This window comes from Trematosphaeria pertusa (assembly GCF_010094035.1).
Source record: "Trematosphaeria pertusa strain CBS 122368 unplaced genomic scaffold BU26scaffold_7, whole genome shotgun sequence".
In the NCBI taxonomy this organism is placed as follows: Eukaryota; Fungi; Ascomycota; class Dothideomycetes; order Pleosporales; family Trematosphaeriaceae; genus Trematosphaeria; species Trematosphaeria pertusa.
The window spans coordinates 620,686-633,996 of record NW_022987218.1 but is presented as its reverse complement, the minus strand read 5'-3'; the positions used below and the strand labels follow the sequence as shown (position 1 = coordinate 633,996).

General features: G+C 54.1%; 4 protein-coding genes across 4 annotated transcripts; all 4 read right to left on the bottom strand.

The window, feature by feature from the left end:
* Positions 1-352: 352 nt before the first annotated feature.
* On the bottom strand, positions 353-5,320 carry BU26DRAFT_519066 (uncharacterized protein). Its single transcript, XM_033828963.1, has 9 exons — positions 5,131-5,320; positions 3,313-5,081; positions 2,960-3,181; positions 2,323-2,896; positions 2,172-2,259; positions 1,371-2,122; positions 1,272-1,323; positions 1,081-1,183; positions 353-1,027 (listed from the first exon to the last, which is right to left on the bottom strand). Exons 2-9 carry the CDS (start codon positions 5,063-5,065, stop codon positions 651-653), a joined length of 3,921 nt encoding a protein of 1,306 aa, XP_033683862.1. The 5' UTR covers positions 5,066-5,081; positions 5,131-5,320; the 3' UTR covers positions 353-650.
* A 704-nt stretch (positions 5,321-6,024) lies between these two features.
* BU26DRAFT_307798 (Calcium/proton exchanger) lies at positions 6,025-8,525 on the bottom strand. The gene is made up of 4 exons (XM_033821873.1): positions 7,668-8,525; positions 7,312-7,603; positions 6,604-7,258; positions 6,025-6,551 (listed from the first exon to the last, which is right to left on the bottom strand). The coding sequence occupies exons 1-4, from the start codon at positions 8,414-8,416 to the stop codon at positions 6,460-6,462; spliced, it is 1,788 nt and encodes a 595-aa protein (XP_033683861.1). The 5' UTR covers positions 8,417-8,525; the 3' UTR covers positions 6,025-6,459.
* Positions 8,526-10,400: 1,875 nt separating this feature from the next.
* Positions 10,401-11,066, bottom strand: BU26DRAFT_456587 (UPF0057-domain-containing protein; the record flags this gene model as incomplete). The annotated part of the gene is made up of 2 exons (XM_033824917.1): positions 10,961-11,066; positions 10,401-10,849 (listed from the first exon to the last, which is right to left on the bottom strand). Exons 1-2 carry the CDS (start codon positions 11,016-11,018, stop codon positions 10,401-10,403), a joined length of 507 nt encoding a protein of 168 aa, XP_033683860.1. The 5' UTR covers positions 11,019-11,066.
* A 176-nt stretch (positions 11,067-11,242) lies between these two features.
* BU26DRAFT_519060 (3-hydroxyisobutyrate dehydrogenase) lies at positions 11,243-12,853 on the bottom strand. Its single transcript, XM_033828962.1, has 3 exons — positions 12,441-12,853; positions 12,230-12,384; positions 11,243-12,033 (listed from the first exon to the last, which is right to left on the bottom strand). The coding sequence occupies exons 1-3, from the start codon at positions 12,574-12,576 to the stop codon at positions 11,296-11,298; spliced, it is 1,029 nt and encodes a 342-aa protein (XP_033683859.1). The 5' UTR covers positions 12,577-12,853; the 3' UTR covers positions 11,243-11,295.
* Positions 12,854-13,311: the final 458 nt, after the last annotated feature.

Sequence of the window (13,311 nt, the reverse complement as noted above, 5' to 3'; positions counted from 1 at the left end):
GAGGTGGTTTTGCGTGCAGCGTGATTGGTTGCAGGGCCCAGCTCGTTATCTGAGCGGCATTGTCGCCCGGCGATGGAAGGCAAGACACGTTTTTTATACAGACAGCTACAGCGCAGCGTGCCAGCAGAGTCGGCTTGAAAAATCTGACCTGAGCGCTTCATCTCCGTTGCCTGCGTGCACTTCATTCGTTGCTTTTGGCTCCGGAGCGGCGAGAAGGGCTCCGAGCGTGGGTCTGCCGCCTGATTCGACGGCGCCATGGGGACCGAGGGACGCAGTTTTCCAGACTTCGCATCGCCGAACCCGGCGACATATCCCCCACGACATCACGCTTGCATGCGGACGCGACTCTCCAGCGCTATAAACTTTTGATTCGGATGCACCATGGCGGAGTCGGTATCGTGCATCCTGGAGGCCCTCAGAGCCTTATCCGCAAAAGCAAATCCGCAGACGCCCAATCAGCGCCCACGAGATAATCGACCCAAACCCAGCTCCCCGGCCAGAGAGCTGCCCTACTTGTGTGAGAGAACCGCCAATCCTCTCGCCCTAATCCCCAGAATCGAGGAAATCAAACCTTTCAAAGCCGACTCCGTAAAACCCAGCCTGGAGGCCTTCAGCCCCCTATCACCACCCCGCATCCATGCACAATTTCCTCAGAGCTCATCCGCATAGCCCTCGTGATCCCCATCCGCCCTGAACCCGCCGCGCGGGTCAGGGTTGTCGACCATGATGAAGGGCTTGCCGGTGTCGTCGTCCCGAATGTTGCCGAAGAGACGCATGAGATCGCGGATGCTCATCTTCTTGGCCGTGGTACCTTTGTCCTCCATCACTTCCTCGATCTCCTTCTTCTTGGTCTCTTGCATCTCGATCAGCCGCTGGTCTACCGTATTGTTCACGCAGAAGCGGGTGAGGAAGGTAGTCTCCTTCTGCCCGTAGCGGAAGACGCGGCAGAAGGCTTGCTGCTCGGCCGCCGAGTTCCACCATGGATCGATAATGATGACGCGGGAGGCCATTGTCAAGTTGAGGCCCACTAGGGATCTATCAGTGACTGATACTTATGATTTTGTGGGGGATGGCACTTACAGCCGCCGCAGCGGAGCGAGGCCAACAGGACCCTCACATTGGGGTTCTCGGCGAAGTTGCTGATGGCCTTGTCGCGAGAGTTGAAGCTGAGCTTGCCGTGGTACTGTATGGGAAATAGTTAGCAGACCATCTCAGAGCCCGAGTGCGCATGCCACCCTGAAGCACTTCTACCTGGCTTTCCCGTAACTCACCTGTTCGGTCTCCCAGCCCTCCTCCCCGCACATCTTCGCCAGAATTCGGATCCTAAACATAGTCAGTTGGGCGACTCTACGCTGCGGCGCTCAACTCACATGGCGAGGAACTGCGTGTAGATGATGACCTTAACGTCCTTGTTCTCTTTCACCCAGTTCAAGATCTGAGCCTTGATGGCAATCGTCTTAGCGGATGGCAGAACACCGTCCTTGCCGCCCATGGCAAGCCAATCGTCGGCAATATCCTCTTGCTCGATGCGTTGTCGCTCCTTGTCGTGGCGCTTCCGCTTCGATCGAGTCTCGGGGCCATAGTACTCCTGAGAATCCTCCTGGTCAGGGTCAATGGCGTGAGCTTCGGTGAAGGTAAAACCGCAAGCCTTGCAAATACCATGCTCCCTAGATTGCTCGGCTGCCACAATCTGGGCTGTATCGTAGCATGGGCTGCAGATGAGATGACCGCACGAGGTGATCCACAGATTGACGGGTTGACGTTTGCAGGTGCCACACATTGCCTTCTTCTTCACCTTCTCCCAACTCTGGCCCGTTGTCAGGCTAGCCAGGAATGGCTTGAAGTTGTAGTCTTTACCGAAGGTCTTTCCAGTCTTGTTTCGCTCACCGGCTAGGCCATTGCCCTCGAACTCGTTGAACACGTCATCGTCTTCCTCCAGCTCAGCATCATCCTCGCCAAGGAGATCTTCCTCTTCCGGGACGGCATTCTTTGTAGGCTTCTGTGCCGTTCGCTTCTTCTCTTCGATAGCAAGGACTTCCAGCTGCTTCCTAATAGCAATGATCGTACGCCCGCGACTAGTCTTTGAGTCGGCCGCCGCTTCTTTGACTACTTCTCGGATGCGCTAGCTCAATATTAGTAAGACGAAGTAGTTTGGAGGCATTCGGACTTACCTCGATATCCTCGCGCTCCAAGAGGTCGCGCATGACGAGTTGGAGCATCAGAACGTGAGCCGTCAGCTGACGAAGCCTCAGGAGCATTCTGCTCAGCGTTAGGTCTGACTTGCCCATGGTGTGCCCTAGAGGGTGGGCAAAGAAAACTTACACCAGAACATTGCTATACGACTTGTCAAGCTCGCCCTTCTGCACGCACATATTGATCTTTTTGACAAAGCGCTGGTGAACGATATCGTAGATGCTCCGCTCAACCGAGTTGAAATCGCACCAGTGAGTGACCTGGTCCGCCTTGGGAAGTTTCAGAATGGGTGCACCGAACATCTCGTCTGCGTGGGTCCGGCGGATCATGAACTGAGAGAGACGCACAAGCAGACGCTCGGTGTTCTCCGCATCTCCAGAATCGCAGTAGTTGTGCTTGAAGATCTTGAAGCTGCCAGTATGCGGGACGTCGAGAAACTTGAAGTATGGATAGAGTTCTGTGAGGCCGTTGAGGATAGGGGTGCCACTAAGGGCCCACTTGTGTTGCGCCATAAGGGCACGGCACGCAATAGATGTCCGGCCGGTGTGGTTCTTGATGGCCTGCGCCTCGTCCAGGACGATGCGGTGGAACATCATCCGGTGTAGCACGCCGCGATGGGTCTCATACGTCTTTTTCCACCAGGCGATCTTCTCGTCTGCCGTCTGGCAATCAGTAGGCGGCTCGTTCTTTGGATAACTTCTCACTGTTTGATTGTTAGAAGACCATCATCATAGAGCAGAGGCGCCGCAATGGGGATCGTTCTCACTGATTTCAGTATAGGTGGTCAGGATGATATCGTGAAATTCCAGAATATCAAAGCTATGGTTAGAATCGATTCGAGTTCCAGGGCCGTATCTCATGATCTTGAGGCCCGCATTTGTGTGAGTTTCGATCTCTCTACCCCACTGAGTCAAAAGCGCGGGGCTGGCGACGAGCAATGTGGTCTTGTGCTTGGCGCCCTTGCCGGGATGTCCGTTGACGATGTTGGCTGAAGAAGTGTTAGCAGTTGCGCTCTAACGCGCGAACGAGCAGCTCGGATCCTAAAAGAGCACTCAAGGCGTTCAGGCCCAGTAAACTCCTCGCCAAAAACAATTTCGCGAAACTCGGATCCGAACTTACCCAGCATCATAAGAGTCTTTCCCAGCCCCATCTGGTCAGCCATCAAGCCTCCACGAGGCTCCTCGGCGGCGTTCTCACGGCGACGCATGAAGGCGCTTCCCATAAGCTGGTAAGCTTTCAAACTCGTCTTCATGCCCTTAACCAGCCACATGCTATTGCCGTCGGGCTTCACGCTACCGCGCCCGTCGAATTCCTTTGTGGCTGCGAGCAGGGCGCTCTTGTCGGACTTGGCTGTCTTCTGATTCTCGATCGGAACGCTGGCAATCAACTCCTTGAGAGCGTCGGCCTTGTTCCTGGACCTGAAAGTAGGCTGCTCTATCGCGTCCTCTGCGGCCTGTTGGTCGAACACATTGCTATTGAAGAATGAGGTAGCTTGATGCACGGCTCGTTTGAGTTCCGCCTTCTGCTTTGCCGATTTGCGCTTGGTGGTGGTCTTGCCGGCCGCCTTGGACCGAGAGCCGCCATGATTCTGGGATCTGGAGGACTTCGGCCTGCTGGATGAAGAGGCAGGTTGAGAGTCACCGGATGCAGACTGCCCTTTCCTCTTCTTCTTCGGGAAGTCACCGTCAGCGTCGAGTGCGACCTGCATGCTCCGTATTTCGGCGTCCTGAATAGACATGTGTTTGGGCTCCTTGCGGGGGTTTTCAGGTCGGCGGCGCTTACGTGAGGAGCCGGTTGGATCAAGGTCGAGCATGTCACCGTCATCCGAGTCGTTGTCTTTGCGGTCGTTTGGGCCCGGGATCTCCGGGAAGAGGTCTGGCTCGCCTTCCTGCTCCTCTTGTTCTTTGAGCATATCTCGCTTTCGCTTCTCTCGTCGGGCTTTCTCAGCGGCCTGAATCTTCAGCCATTGAACGTCCTCACGGAAGCTCAGATGACCGTTCTTGCGCTTGAGCTCCTCATAATACCGCTTCTGCTTCTTGTATGCTTCTGTAGCCTCTCTATTGGCCTTCTCCCACTCATCGATGGATGTAGCCTCATCTGCGGCTTGCGCATTAACCCCCGTAACTGCCTCCAGGTAGGTTTCACTGTCTGGAGCAGGCTGATACAGATGGGCCGCGCTAGCCCTGCTTGCAGCTGCCTTGCTCTGTTGAAGCTTCTTCTGGAGATTGCGGATCCTGGCGAAAGTAGACATCGAACGAGGTGTTGACCGAGAAGGTGGAGGTATCTCGGATGAGGGTGGCCCCGCAGCAGGCGGAATCGTAGGCGCCCGATGCTCAGGTATGAACAGGCTGGTCGAGTCTTCTCGCTCGTGGCGTACGTAGTCAGGCTCCATAGTGGTCCGCTCAGGCTCTTGGAGACCCTCATGATCACCAATCATACGAGTAGCTTCTTGCCTCCTCGGTTGATCATCTTCCATAGCCTCCTCGAGCTCATGCTGTTGGCCCTGAGCGTCATACACCGTCTCTCCTTGCTCATGCTGCTCTTCCTGAAGATCTTCCGCCTCTTCAGGTTCGTATTGCTCATCCTGAAGACCTTCCATGGGCTGTTCAAGCTCCTGCTCATGAAGATCTTCCATGGTCTCTTCAGCCTCGTATCGCCCTTCCTGGAGGTCCTCCATCGTGAATTCAGGTTCAGGGTGATCATAAATGTCCGAGAGCGGGCCAGAATCCTCTTCAACGGATGGCACAAGCTCCTCTTGTGTTTCTTCCATGGGCTGAGCGAGGCCGCCGTCGGATTGCTGATCATGTTCGAGCTCTGGACCCGCGAGCTGAGTGCCGATCATGGGATCGTCAGCGACGGTAGGGTCCGCCATAGCCCTTAGGGGAGGTCTGAAAGAGGGAATGAGCTGAGGGTATCTAGGCTAGATAATCAACTTACCGAGTCACAGGCTGGTCACTGACGTCTTAGAGAACAGAGGGTAGCCACAGCGGGGAGCCGAACTGAGAGAGACCGAAGATGATGTAGGGACGTGTCGAGATGTAAGAATTGTAGGGAAATGTAGATGAGAATAGCTCAATAGCGGAGGAAGGTTGGTCAAGCTTGCAGAAGTGTGGTGTAAGAAGGAAGGAGAGAAGAAGTGGTGGAAGGCTTAAGTAGCTGTGGGAAGTAAGTAGAAAGATGGAGGGGCGCACCAGGTGGATCCTTATATAGACCCCAGGTGAGGGAGAGAAGTGAACCGACCGGATGACTGAGTCGGGAAGCTCTGCTCGCTCTGTGGAGAGTCTTAAAAGGCTGTCGGGTGATGTGTAGTAGAGATGGAGAGCTATGGCGATAGGCTGACGCTTGTATTCTTCGCAGAGCGCCGTGAGATGTAAGAAGGATGGAGGAGGGAAGTAATGGGCAGTAGATATAGAGCAAAGAGTCGTGGGAGAAAGGTTAGCGAGTGAGGTATAGGAACTACGGAGAAGTCTGGTGGAGGGCGGTTTATATACCCACGGAGAGCTGAGAGAACGCACGCCCCACTTGAAGGGTGAGTGGAGACGGCGTCTCCGAAGTCAAGGTGAGGGTAGACTGAAGTAGACGCCACTAATACGGTCGAGAGGGAGGGCATGAGGGCCAACGTGGAGAAGGTGCCGAACACCTCTAGGACCCCTAATGCGGTATCCGATATGCTACTTATTACCTACGCATGTGCGGATGATGCAGAGCGGAGTGTTAGCAGCGGCCTCGAAGAGGGAGTAGAGAGGGACCTACCATACTCAGAACAGAATATCCCAACTCGTACCACCCACCCTGCTGCGTTAAGCAGAAGCCTCCATGGTGAAGAACAAAGGACTTTGAGTTGGAACTATGGAAATAGTTTTAAAGACAAAAAGGCATGGATTTCAATGGTCTGTGGAACTCATCGTCATCGCCCAGAAGGGAAAGAGCATGACCTATGGTACGGCAGTCGCAACTGCCCAACATCACGCAAAGTGAGCAATATCAACAAAAATTAACAATATAAAATGGAAAACAGATTAGACTTGGACATATACTGATGAGACACAAGAAAAACACTCCTTTATTCGACATGTATACAAACAGTGTAGATAGCAGCCAGAATGCCGCCACTTGCAGGGTATCTAAGAAACATTGAGACAAGACCGCACCGTTGCCGGATGCCAAAGGTGTTCAGGCTCTTAAGAAACGCCGAAAGCCAATTTGTAAGGACCAGAAAATATCGTACAGGAGGAAATAAGTCTGAAGGGGCGGCATTTCGCTTCTCTAGCATTGCTCGTCTTCCATATTCGGGTAGAACCAGGCAGCCAAAGCAATGATAAGGTAGGAAGACATCAGCAGGACGCCTTCAAGCCAATCTAGTCCAATGTCAGCAATGCCTCACCAATCCAAGAAGGTGCGAAAACTTACGAGACTTTCCGTCCTGAATCAAATAATTCACCAGCAACACCGACACGAACAGAACCGCAATCTGGAACGTGTCGAAATACAACGTCATGCAGTCCTTGCCCAAGATCCAGCCAAGGACAACGATCAGCGGAAGCACTAAGAGCGCAATCTGCATGCTCGAACCGACCGCCACACCGATTGACAAGTCCATCTTGTCCTTGATAGCGACCGTGACCGCAGTAGCGTGCTCGGCGGCGTTACCAACGATAGGCAGGAGAATCAAACCGACGAAAACAGTGGAGACACTGCCGGTAGCGGTGAGGCCGTCAATGCTGGACACCATGAATTCCGAGCAAAAGGCGACAAGGGTAGTGGCGATAGCGAGGGTGATGATTGCGCCGATCCAAGAAAGCTGTGGCTCCTCAATCTCGTCCTCCTCTTCCTCTTCCTCGCCATTCTTGAAAAGGTGCTTTGCATTCACTTCGCCACCCGAGGCCGCCGCGGTCCCTGCTCCAATGGTTGCAATGCCGCGTGTTGTGGCGCCTTCTTCGACCTTGGACGATTTCCTCTTGGCGACCTTCTGGCTGGGGGCGTTATACATCGTTGCGTGTGACTTTAGCTGAAAGAAGAGGTAGGCACCGTATACAAGAAGCAGGATTACGGCCGTTCCACGGGACTGAACAGTACGTTAGAGTATGATCGTTACAAATTGTCACTATGGCCACTCACTAATTCCTGGTTCCTCGCGGCATCTCCCGCGTCACTTGCATCCTCCGAGATCATTTGGTGGAAGACGGTGGGGATGATCAGCGACGCAATGCAGAGCGCGAGCAGGCTGGCTGCTGTCTGCGCCACTGTGACGTTGAAGAACTGTTCAACTCGATTTATACCGCCGAGAAAGAAGCTCATACCCAACACAAGCAGAAGGTTGGAGAGCATGCTGCCGATTAGCGATGTTTTGACAATAGTGATCTCGTCCTTGATCAAAGCTTGAACGGAGACAATCAGTTCGACGGCGTTGCTAGGAAACGGTTAGCCTCGCATTCAGACGCCCCGATGGGTGTTGAAAAATGAGCAATACTTACCCGAAAGTGGCATTCAGTAGTCCACCAAGGGTCTCGCCAACGCGAATAGCCAGCTCCTCCGTGGCGTAACTCAGCATGGCTGCCAAGGGGATAATGGCAACGAAGTTGATGATAAAGACGGGAACAGGACCAACTTTGTGGCTATAGTATACCGCAAATCCGACCGGGACGAAGATCAGGAGAACATTGATCCACGATCCGAAGAGGACGGCCTTGAATTGAGCACCAACCGGAATCTTCTTCTTGAGTGCTCTCTTTTTCCTCTCCTCTAGCGACACCTTCTCCGCTTCCTCTCGCTCAAGTTCTGCAGTGTTGTCATCCTCCGCTTCCTTTCGGAAAATGTTCTTGAACTTCGCGCGCTTCGTAAGGTGTGAGCTGCTGTCAACGGCAGTCTGGCTGCTGACATCTGCCGATTCTTTCCTCGGCCCTCCGTTCGGAATGTCTGCGAAGTCCTTTTCTCCCGTGAACCCTGGCGCCGTCTCTGACCCACCGGCAGACGTGGGAGATGTCGCTGGAGCGGTACCGGCATGTGGAGGAGGCGGGAATTCCTTCTCTGCCTGTCTGCTCTCTGCTCGCCTTTGCTCTTCTATCGCCGGTTGGACGTTGTTCTCTGACCGCGTCCGGTGCATCTGATTCTCGACATCTGACGGCTCGCGCGATCGCTTGCGCGCAAATGGATTGTAGTTGGGACCGCCGCTAGCTGAGGCGGTCTGATGCGCCTTCCTTCGTATCGCGTCTAAATTCATCATTGCATGTTAGAGACAATCTCCCGGAAGGTTGTTGCGACATGCGAACATGCGGGCTTCGGCGATGGTCGGGGTCGGGGGGTATTGGTGGTATTTAGGGAAAAAGGAGAAACGTACGCATGTTGGGAAGCCGATCGCGCTAGATTACGTCAAACTGGACTGAGTCCTTGCAGTCAAAGTCAACGACTGATTGCTATTCAGCAATCGGAGCCCCGCAGACGTTAAGAGCTCTGGCTCGGAAAGATGCAGCCTGGTAACTGGAAGCGCGAAGGCAGTTGGGGGCTGAAACGGGTGCGAAGTCGTTGGCCGAACAAGCGCGTCGTTACAGCCTTCGTGTGGCTGTCGAGATAACGCTGGGGCAGTGCAGCGCTGAAGAACTGGTGCCTGGGAAACGTAGAGGACAAAGCCTTGCTAGGAGCACGGAGTTGAGGAAGAAAGGAAGGGGAGGAGCGACCGATTAAAGGCATTCGCGCCACGCATTCACCCCAGTTTAAGCCACACATCCCTGACTGCGATGGACAGTGCGTCATCGTGGCCTTGCCCAAGTAAATATCAAATCGCTCTGTACGGAATCTGTTCCAAGCTGGTTGGCTGAGCGACTAGCCGTGCTCCACGGAATGTGATATACGAAGCTCAAACGTCATTCGATCAAGCCTCCGCCAGCAAGAAATCCGGTCTTGAGAGCCTTGGACGTCGACGACAGCGCGGCAGTAAGCCTCCTTGGCCACTGGCGCCCGTCTTGCCAAAAGGCTTGATTGGACAGCTGTGCGACACGACGCTCGGGAAAGTTCGCCAGCCGCTTCTTCGACGTTTCTTCCTTGCGCACGCGCGTTGCGCCACAACAGCGAGACTCGAATTCCCCGCCGTCGGTACCCACACTCGTACTGTGTATTCCCAAATCCTCGCCTCCCACTTCAGCTGAATGCTCACTTGCACAGCCCAAGTTCGCACAGCACTCGGTTCCGCTTGACTAGCTTGCTCTCGTTCGGGAGCTGAGCTGTCAACGCTAGCTCAGTTTGCAGGCAAACATGCGAAGTGACAACGCGGCGATCGTAAGACGAGTAACTAACTATTCGCATGCCGCGAGACCGGAAATCACCAGTTCCAGAAACTCTTCGAATAATTCCCGAACCGTCTCCTGCGTCGGTGAGACTCGTGATTCGTTTGACTCCTGAAACGCCCTGTCGGCAGTGAGGAGGACGCGCTGCCGGCCATCATTCTATCAATATCCGGGCCGTGGGCCTCCTTTGTTCCTGGATTGGATCCATTATCCTTCGCAGCTTGCATCGATTTAGTCGCCGACCTTGAAACGCGCTGCAGTGAGATACATATGCTGTCAGCTGTTAATCTTCCATCAATAACATCAACCTCCTTGCCCTCGCGTCTGTTCTTAGGTCAATTTAGCATTCCTCGACCTCTTCTCCCAACATCAGAAAGCACAAAGAAACACGCCGGTACCTTCGTACACCCGGCGCGCACACATACGCGGCCAGACCCAGGAAAGACCGTACCAGCCACGAATATGCACGTTGCCATGCCGGTGTATGTATGATGACGTGGTAAATGTCCCTTGCCTCCGATGTTCGTGATAGGCCAATTCCAGTGTCCTTACAGCCTATGGCAGCAAGCCTCACTCCTTGCGCTGTCCATAGACTAAACAGAACTAAGGGTGGGCCGAGGCAGAAAGGATGCCTTAGTGCTTTAGACCCTTACTTCTAGCTATACCGGCCAGGAAGTGTTGTAGGCGTACCAGCTTGAATTGCGGAGAATGACCGCTTTCGGAAAGTTATAAAGTAGTACCTGATGCCCTACACAAACGCCAAAGCTCAATGTCCGGAAGAGAAACGGAGAGTCCAAGAATGCCAGTTCCACTCGCGCCACAGCGTCCACCGCTCCACCAGATGCTCAACTCCATGGGCAGACACCCACGGCCCTTCGACGATGCCCTTCACTCTCACACTTTTCACTCCACCTCGTCAGACCATGCCTACGGGTTCTGCACCTTGTGGTCCCCCTTGATCACGTCCGCGTACGTCGGAGGCGGTCCGCTGGGCTGCCCTGCACTCCCCTCCGCACCCCCATTAATCTCCTGCCCAGCAACACCCTGCTGAGGCTGGACGTCCTTCGGCGGTTGCGGGAACGCATTCGCGACGCCCGTCTCATGCCCTGGGAACTGTCCAGCACTTGGCTGGCTTCCTACAGTCCCGTAAACCGTTTGTCCGCCTTGACGAGGAGGCACCGGGCCGTGCGCGACGTAGTAGTAGGTTACCGAGCCGTCTCCGCCATGCTCGCGGTCTTGCAGGCCTTCGTACTCGTATACTTCGGGGTATTGGAGGATGATGTACCAGGCGTGGATGAGACCGGGGAGGTAGCCTAGACAGCACAGGCAAAGATTGATGAGGGAATCTGCGCTGCAGATACCGCGTTTTACCCAGACTATAGTCCTGTTAGCTCTCTGATGTCGATTGTGTTTACGCAGCGATGCGCCTAAGCTGGGTGCTGCCTGGAGCTCGGGTCCCGCTTCTGAGAGCGGCGGGGTCAACGTACCTCCGATCGGGGGGAAGAGAAAGGAGAGGAGCATTAGGAAGCAGTCGGTGCCGCACATCTTGGAGGTGATTTGGAATCTGCTTTGAAGATAGAGGGAAAGCGACTGGAGCGGTGGTGGTGAGATGGTGTGGACTGTGTTCAGGTACAAGAACGGGACGCGCAGGTGATCTGGATGACGACTTATGTGGCGCTCGTGGGGCTGTGCTTGCCTTTAACGGACAGGCCAGGAACGCCCTTCCTAGCCTGGAAGGTTCCAGCGATCACCACCAAATCAATTCCATGAGACATTGCATGCAAACAATGTATGTTCAAAATATATACAATAGCAACAAACATTATTCCTTCCCGCCTAAGTATCTATACACCACCGAGAAGTCCCGACCCTTGCAATTCTCTGCCTGCTCCACCTCGTCATAGAAAGCCTGCGCGGTGTCTGCAAGCGCAAGCTTGATCTTGGCCTCTTTGGCAGCCTTAATCGCCAGCTTCAAATCTTTGTTGGCCAAAGTGACTCCAAATCCTCCTTCGTATCCTCTGGAGGCGGGAGCACCTTCGATGACACCAGGAACCGGATTATTCACTTCGCTGGGCCAGCATTTGCCCGTGCTGATGTTGATCATACCGGCGAGAGCTTTGGGATCAAGCCCCCATTGAATTCCCATATTCATGGCTTCGGCAGTAGCAATGTTGTTGAGGGCCAGGAGGTAGTTGTTCGCCAGTTTTCCTTTCAAACCAGAGCCTTGATCGCCAAGGTGCAGCACTCTCCGACCCATTAATGACAAGACTGCGGTGGCCCGCTCTACAACCTCGGGGGCAGCACCAATCATGAAGGTAAGGGTGCCGGCCTGAGCACCAACGACGCCCCCAGACATGGGTGCATCGATGAATTTGCCTTGACCAGAAGTGTGAGCAGCGTTTGCCACGTGCCCAGACGTCATGGGGTCGATAGTTGAGCAGTCGATGAATAGCCGTTCCGTAGTGGTAAAACCATCCTTCAATAGAGTCGGAGGTTCGAGTATCTGTTTGTAGACACCGGCGACGTGCTGTGGCTCCGGCAAGACCGTAATGATTGTTTCCTGTTCTTTGTTAGCGCCGCCTTATTATGGCAACGACGTGCTTGTAAAAGAAGGATACGGAGGTACATCAGAGGATTGGCTTTATATTTTGCATAATCAGAGGAAGAGTCACAGTGTGGCTCCCAACTTAGATCATAGATAGAACAATAAAATCATCATGGAACAGCGGAACGGGCTCGAAGGGGTTCCTACATACCGCTTTTTCAGCGACTTCCCGGACGTTGTCAGCAATGCGAACACCCTGAGGATTCTCCTCGAGGAATTTCTTGGAGGCAGCGGTGTTGACATCCTGGACGAAAATGGTATCCTCAGCAGGTATCTTCGCCCGGAGGTTCTTTGCCATAGGGAAGCCTAGCGACAATGTCAGTTCAGAGCTCAAGGTCATGTGAGTGTGCGTTGAGACCGACCCATTCGCCCAAGGCCAATGAAGCCCCATGTGGCTTGTAGGTTCCTGGAGCTTGAGAAGCCCCTCCGTAAACCCTGACGAAGAGCGATTGGAGATATGCGCCTCAAAGGCGAGGCGACCGCCGAAACAGCCCGCATCCTGGACGGTTGGATATGGGCGGAGTTAAAATCGAAAATGAGTGAGACAATAATGGGTGAATGGTGCTGCAGTTGCGGCGGTTTGGATCGGTCTCCGCAGTCTTGGGTCGCTCATCAGCCGAGGTCGTGGATGTGCCAGGAAAGCGGCTCCTCCATGCGGAAGATCGTCGCAGAGGGCAGACGGAAGTCTGGCGCCACGGGAAGTGAAAGCATGGCGCTTATACGGTGGAGTTGATCAGCCGTAAGCTTCCCAGATGCAGCCCTGGTTCTAGAGACTGTGTTTTCAGGGTGCGCGAAAACTCCGACGAAATCTGCGCGGGAAAAGTAATTCCGGCCGAACGGCACGTGCCTCTCACGCTATCCTCAATTAAGACCACTACTACTTCTTGGATTCATCCGTGCCATTACAGGATGAATTATCAAGTACTGACAAGTCATATTGGATCGACAGACTCAATTTGTAGCTGAGAAGTGCAGAGTAAGTCCTGGGTCAGGTAGCTCATCATTTCCGTGGAAACGCGAGTCTGAGTCTCCTAGGCTGTGACTTCGCGCATACCAGCCTGTACCCCAGGCAGCTCTAAGTCAAATCATCCGAGTCACATATCCCTCAAGAGGGCGGTGTCCGCCGAAAGTCCAGGCATACATGCCCCACCATCCATCACCACGTCGAATCGCCTTAGCCAATAGCGGATATAACGTGGTAGTTCTCACTCGCTCTTCGAATACAGGCATTAG